Raw genomic sequence first — 7500 nt, 5'->3', positions numbered from 1 at the left:
TCCAGACTGGACGATCAGGACCCTGACGCAGAGTGGGGGGAAGTTGGGAAGACCCATTCCAAGTCATCAGAACTACACCAATCAGACGAGCCATATAATTATACATAATATGGAGCTTTCTAGTGGTCAACTCAATATTGTAAAAGCCTGGTTAAAGGAGAATTCCGGTGTGATATTGACCTAAAGTGTATCGAAACATGATACCGAGTGTGAACGTATGTCTCATAGCCCATCTCGGCTTGTCCCCTGCACTCCAAAATCTGGCGCTAGTTAGCCGATGCTACCAACATCTTCTTCAATAGTGGTGCTTCGGCATCGGGCTAGCCATGCAAATAAATCACTGTTTTACACCCATTTACGAGGCTCAATGTATCTCCACACTTCATTGGTAGACTTCCTAGGGCCCTGACATTTAAAACGAGACATTGAGAACTTTGAAAAAGCACTGGTAGTTTACTTACAAGACGATTTATACAGACAGTATCTTCACGAAGTTTAGCGTTTGCAGCCATCTTGAATTTAGTCACGATAAGTCGAGCAACGAGTAAGAATGAACAGCTATGATAAGGGATCAGATTCCAAAAATAATTCAGTGGAAATGCATGGATTCCAGTTGCTGCTACTGGAAGAAACTGGAATCCATGCATTTCCACTGAATTATTTTTGGAATCTGATCCCTTATCATACCTGTTCATTCTTACTCGTTGCTCGACTTATCGTGACTAAATTCAAGATGGCTGCAAACGTTAAACTTCGTGAAGATACTGTCTGCATAAATCGTCTTGTAAGTAAACTACCAGTGCTTTTTCAAAGTTCTCAATGTCTCGTTTTAAATGTCAGGGCCCTAGGAAGTCTACCAATGAAGTGTGGAGATACATTGAGCCTCGTAAATGGGTGTAAAACAGTGATTTATTTGCATGGCTAGCCCGATGCCGAAGCACCACTACTGAAAAAGTTGTTGGTAGCATCGGCTAACTAGCGCCAGATTTTGGAGTGCAGGGGACAAGTCGAGATGGGCTATGAGACATACGTTCACACTCGGTATCATGTTTCAATACACTTTAGGTCAATATCACACCGGAATTCTCCTTTAAATAAAGAGACAGTTTAGGAAGTATGATGGGAAGGGAGAGGGAGAGAGAGAGAGAGAGAGAGAGAGAGAGAGAGAGAGAGAGAGAGAGAGGGAGAGAGAGAGAAAGGGAGAGGGGGAGAGAGAGAGAGGGAGGGAGAGGGATTTAACCTGCCAGTAAAGCATATTTGAACTGAATTGAATTGAATTAAATTAAGAGAGATGGGGAGATGTGAACAGAGCCATCGAGTTACAAAGAGAGAAAAGGGAGAGAAAGAGAAGGAGAGAAGGAAGAGAAAGGAGAAGAGAAAGAGGAGAAAAGGAAAGGGAGATGAATAGAAGCTAGAAAAAGAAATATGAGGTGATAGAGAAAGAGTAAAAGAAAGACAATAAAGAAGGAATGAGAGAGAAAGAATGAAATAAAAGAAATATTGAAAGAATGAGAGAAAAAGGAAGAAAGAATGATAGAAAGTGAAAGAAAAAACAAATAAAGAAAAAAAACAGAGTGAAAGAAAGAAATAGAGAAAGAAAAAGAGAGAGAGTCGTAGAAAGAGGGATTGAGGGTGAAGGAACCGTTCTGTCTGGCATCAATCTTCACAGGGCCGTGCTCACAGACAGCACCCTGATGGGCATCACGACCATTATTATTATTTTATAATTGCCTGAAGAAGACCCTGTCGGGTTGAAACATTTCTTTTTTCTTTTCATTAAACCAGTGTGTGGACATTCTCTTTTGTTTTTACCTCATGGTCTACTTCCTTCTGCACCAGGCCTAAATATAGGTGGGTAGTGCACGTAACCACTCTACCAGACATCACAAGACACACACACACACACACACACACACACACACACACACACACATTGGGTGGGAGGCATTGAGGGTGAGCACTGCTGGTTCAAGTCCCAGATCTTCAGGTTATGGCAGGTGAATGTGACTTACAGTGATAGCATGTGTGACATGTGTGACAGGTGAACCCCCCCCCCCCCACACACACACACACACTCACACACAGACACTAACTCTATGGCTAAGAGAGACAGGAAGTGGGTTTGGGGTCACTTAGGCTGTGATGAAAACAACAATACAACACCGAGCAGAAATGAAGAGAAAGAGAGAGAAAAGAAAAAAAGGGAACAGAGTAGGCATGAGGGAGGTCTGTGGTCGATGTTTACTTCAACACAACGTTGTTCATATAAAAATTGACAAAACCCCCCATAAACCTGACCCCCTGAACAAGCTGCATCCACAATACCAAAACCTCATTTCCAGTAGCTTTACACAACACAATACCTAGCATTGCTTCAAGAACAATACAGTTAGCTAATGAGATAACATTTGGGGGGCAGCCGTGGCCTTCTGGTTAGCGCTTCGGACTTGTAACCAGAGGGTTGAGCTCACTGTGTCGGGATTAGTGTGTGCTTCACCTCACTGTGTGTGTTCACTGTGTGCTGAGTGTGTTTCACTAATTCACGAATTGGGATAAATGCAGAGACCAAATTTCCCTCACGGGATCAAAAGAGTACTGGTATATATACTTATACTTATACTATACTAACATTACAGTTAAACAGTACTAGAATGTAAAATGCTGTGTCAATTGCAGCTATAATTGCACTAATTCAACAATAACCAGAAAATGTGAAAGAAGGCACAGCTCAATCATACATGTATTTATTTGACTGAATTAAACTATATGTTTTTAGAAACAAACACCGACTGGATCCGATGCTTAAATGCAGAAGACGACTGGCAGTTGTGTTAGCCCAGGGTGGGCATAAAAACATGTCTTGACACACACTCCACTGTATGTGCGGTAGTTGTGTTAGCCCAGGGTGGGCATAAAAACATGTTTCGACACACACTCCACTGTATGTGCGGCAGTTGTGTTAGCCCAGGGTGGGCATAAAAACATGTCTTGACACACACTCTACTGTGTGCTGGGGGCCAAGTGTGTTTAGAGGTAGGGATCTGAGGCACAGCTGACAATTAACTGCAGATAAGAGGGAGGGGGTTGTGTGTGTGTGTGTGTGTGTGTGTGTGTGTGTGTGTGTGCGATGGAATACAGTATGTGAGAGGGAATGGTGCGCCGTCTCTAAGTGTGTGAGTGTGTGTGTGTGTGTGTGTGTGTGTGTGTGTGTGTGTGTGTGTGTGTGTGTTGGAATACAGTGTGGGAGGGAATGGTGCACAGTCTGTCTGTGTGTGTGTGTGTGTGTGTGTGTGTGTGTGTGTGTGTGTCATTCGCCCCCACTGGCCCTTGACACCCTCATTTGGTGACTACTGTTTGGACTGCTGAGACATAAAGGCTAAGTCAGAGCCCCTCGTCAGGAATTACATGAACTCACACAAGACAAAGGGCAAATAAACACACACACACACACACACACACACACACACAGCCATGTACAAATACAGATAAACACTATGGCATAATTGTACACACTTGTATACACATACAAATAAAACATACACCCATCCTTAACGCCACCCCCCCCCCCCCCCCCACACACACACACACACCCACACAGACCCATACACACCAACACACACACCAATGGACACACACAGTCACAACCTGTAGACAAAGAGACAAACACCCACACACACACACAACCTGTAGACAGAGAGACACACACACACACACACACACACACACCCAAAGACACACACACACACACACAGTCACAACCTGTAGACAGAGACAAACACACACACACACACACACACACACACACACACACACACACACACACTCTGACTCAGACGAAGGTGACCTTTGAGAGGGTATGCAGCAGACCCCCAGAGGAGCCCGTCAGCCAGGGAGCCATAATAAGGAAGCACACACACAGAGACACACACACACACACACACACACACACACACACACACACACACAGAGGGAAGTTAGCAAGAAAGGGATAGAGCGCGAGAAAAAAAAGAGTGAGAGAGAGAAAAACATGCAGGGAGAGGGACTGAAAGAGAGTGAAGGGGGGTATTATATGCAACGCCATATATGGTGTGATGGTGTTGACGCCAGAGAAGAGATAGAAAGGGAGGGAGTGAGAAGACAGACAGAAAAGAGATAAAGAGATACAGTGAGTGGGAGAGATAGAGAGAAGATAGAGTGAGAGAGAAGAGAGAGATAGAGAGTCGGAGACGGCAAGGGGCGAGATTCTGACACCACACTGGATGTGTAGTAAATCCGTCGCCATGGCAGTAGGCAGTAGTCTCTATCTTTCTCTCTTTTTATCATTCTCTCTCTCTCAATCTTTCTTTCTCTCTTTTTGCCTATATGTAAAGAGATACAGTAGCAAATGCTCGACACAAGTGCTATCAAAGCTCCTTATCAGCTTTAAGCATTAAGTGTTACACCAAGCTTGTGATGTCCAGTATAGGCCTAGAACACACACACACACACACACACACACACACACACACGCACGCACGCACGCACGCGCACACACACATACAGACAAGCAGACACACACACGCAAGCAGCCACACACGCACACAGGGAGAGTGTAAGAAGATGGGTGGTGGAGATAGTATTATGATGAACAGATCATGAGTAGATGAATAGATGTGTTCCAAGAAGCAGCTTGAGGCCAATTCGCTGTGCGTACACACATGGAGCAGCAGACACCTCAGAACTCCCCTCGTTCCCTCGACTACGCACGTCTAAATTTGCTATCGCTCGCAGTGGTTGTCGGCAAACCACGTCATAGCTCATCACCATAAAGTTGACAAGACTTCAACTTCCTTTTGAAGCTCTCGCCACCCAAAACACGATGGTGGTAGACGACGCTTGCTCGCATAGAAAATGAATTACTTTGTTCACCAGGGCAAATTGAGATATCCCCACTGGTCCTGAAGTGTACGCACAAAGATTCATGACGATATGAAACCAATGCAGAGTGATGTTTTTTTTACATGTTGCTAGCTAACTAGCCAGCCAGCTAAATTCAACAAGTATTGTAATAAAGATATTGTTGTGTAAAGATTAGATTAGTGCCTATGCTAGTTGTCTCAGTAGTGCAACACATATTTTCTAACTTTTTAAAGCCACATACACTCACAGAGAAAAACACAAACACATACATATGCTGCACAGGCATAGACACACACACCAACTATTTGATTTCATATATTCCGTGAGAGATTCAGTGATACTGACGGTTATAGACAGGAGGTCTCCACACCAGACTTCATCACAGAGACTCCTGCCTGGAGACCCATGCACACACATATTTACAACACAACACTAGGGCAAGCAGACTTATCTCTCTCTCACCCACTCACACACACACAAACTCCTGGCTGGTCATGGAGGCAAGAAAGCCATAAAATTGAGTAAGGTGCTGAAATATTCATGCTAAGCTGATATCTCTGGACCACTCTAGCTCCATTTGCATGCATTGTGTGTGTGTGTGTGTGTGTGTGTGTGTTGTCACTGTGGTCCATCTGTGCATTTCAAGAGTGAACATCTGTGTGAAGTCAGAGAGAGGTTGGTCTGCCCAACACCAGCTAATATGTGTTTGTGTGTGTGTGTGTGTGTTTGTGTTCTTGTTGTCTAGTGTGGGAGAGCCCTACACACCTCACTACACCTTCCACTCCCCAACACACACACACACACACAGGAGATTAAATAAGCAAGAGTGATATGTCCTCATTTGCCCCTGAAGAACAACAACAGTAACGACGCGGCCCATCCATCACACACACACACACACACACACACACACACACACACACCATCATCTATCAGCGTCCTGCCAGAGGCAGTGTGTGTGTGTGTGTATGACAGTTCAAGTAAGACAGAGAAAGAGAGAGAAAGAGATGTCAGACAAAGAGTGGTATGAGTGACAAGAGCCAGAGGGCAATAAAGGGCTGATGAAGTGAGACAGTGAGAAAGAGAGAGAGAAAGAGAGGAGAGGAGGGTGTGGAAAGAGAGGAAAAGAGTAAAAAGAGAGGATGAGAGAGCGTAGAGAGAGATATATATAGAGAGACAGAAAGAGAGAGAGAGAGGAGAGAGCAGAGAGAAAGGGATAGAAGAGAGAGGGGGGCAGTGTAGAGAGCGAGAGAGCGTAGAGAGAGATATATATAGAGAGACAGAAAGAGAGAGAGAGGAGAGAGCGGAGAGAAAGGGATAGAAGAGAGAGGGGGGCAGTGTAGAGAGCGAGAGAGCGAGAGAGAGAGAGAGTATTCACTACACTACAAACCCTAATTGACAAACATATGAACCAAAAGAAATCAACAGTATTTGCCTGCTTTGTAGACTTTGAAAAAGCTTTTGATTCAATTTGGCATGAAGGTCTACTCTCGAAACTAATTGACAGTGGGATTGGAGGCAAAACATACAGCATAATAAAAACAATGTATTCAAACAATAAATGCACAATTAAAATTGGAAATAAGCAAACCAGCTACTTCACTCAAGGGCAGGGCGTGAGGCAAGGCTGTCCACTCTCACCAACTCTCTTTAACATTGAATATCAATGAATTGGCAAACCAACTAGAAAAATCAAAAGCACCTGGCCTCAGCCTTCATGATTCCAAAATCAAATTGCTTTTATTTGCAGATGATCTGGTTTTGCTATGTCCAACAGCAGAGGGCCTGCAGCAGAACCTAGATGTACTGCAAACATTCTGCCAGACTTGGGCACTGGCTATTAACACCAAAACAACTAAAGTATTAACATTCCAAAAGAGAACAAATTGTCAGGGAAACAAACACAACTTCACATTTGATAAACTAAAAATAGAACATGTCACAAATTATAGTTACCTTGGATTGAAAATCAGTTCTAACGGAAAATTCAGCTTGGCCGTGAGTGAGTTGAAAGAAAAAGCACGAAGGGCTTTCTATGCCATAAAAAAATCTATTAATATCAGAATTTGGCTCAAAATATTCCAATAGGTTATTGAGCCCATTGCTCTATATGGCAGTGAAGTGTGGGGTCCCCTAACAAACCACGATTTTGAAAAATGGGACAAAAATCCAATTGAAACCCTGCATGCAGAATTCTGCAGGAACATTCTAAAAATGCAGAAACAAACACCAACTAATGCATGCAGGGCAGAACTCGGCCAGTTCCCCCTCCATCTAAAAATGGAAAAGAGAGCCATCAAATTCTGGCAACATTTAAAAACAAGCGACCCCACATCCTATCACTTCAAAGCCTTAAAGGGCCAAGAATTGAACATAGAAAAGAGTCCCCTCATCCAGTTGGTCCAAAGGCTCCAGCAAGAAACAACCAATGGAACTAACTTCACTATTCAGCCTCAGGACACTGGCACCCCTCTTGAAAGAATAAATACCAACCAAATGATCAAAATATCTCACAAACTGGACAAAAACAACAGAAAAACAAAGTAAACTACAAAGTTATTTGACTCTTAACAGGGAATACCAATTAGCAAAATACTTGAC

At 43.6% G+C, this 7500-nt stretch overlaps 1 protein-coding gene across 1 annotated transcript in view; it reads right to left on the bottom strand.

The window, feature by feature from the left end:
* ndst2b (N-deacetylase/N-sulfotransferase (heparan glucosaminyl) 2b) overlaps positions 1–7500 on the bottom strand; it is a 36410-nt gene that overhangs the window by 27169 nt on the left and 1741 nt on the right. The window contains exon 3 of the mRNA XM_042083944.1: positions 5270–5294. Coding sequence (XP_041939878.1) covers positions 5270–5294 — 25 coding nt within the window. The remainder of the gene's footprint in view (positions 1–5269; positions 5295–7500) is intronic.

The sequence above is a fragment of the Alosa sapidissima genome, chromosome 24, assembly GCF_018492685.1.
Source record: "Alosa sapidissima isolate fAloSap1 chromosome 24, fAloSap1.pri, whole genome shotgun sequence".
Lineage (NCBI taxonomy): Eukaryota > Metazoa > Chordata > Actinopteri > Clupeiformes > Clupeidae > Alosa > Alosa sapidissima.
The sequence above is the reverse complement of the archived record's forward strand: the minus strand, read 5'-3'. Positions and strand labels throughout refer to the sequence as shown.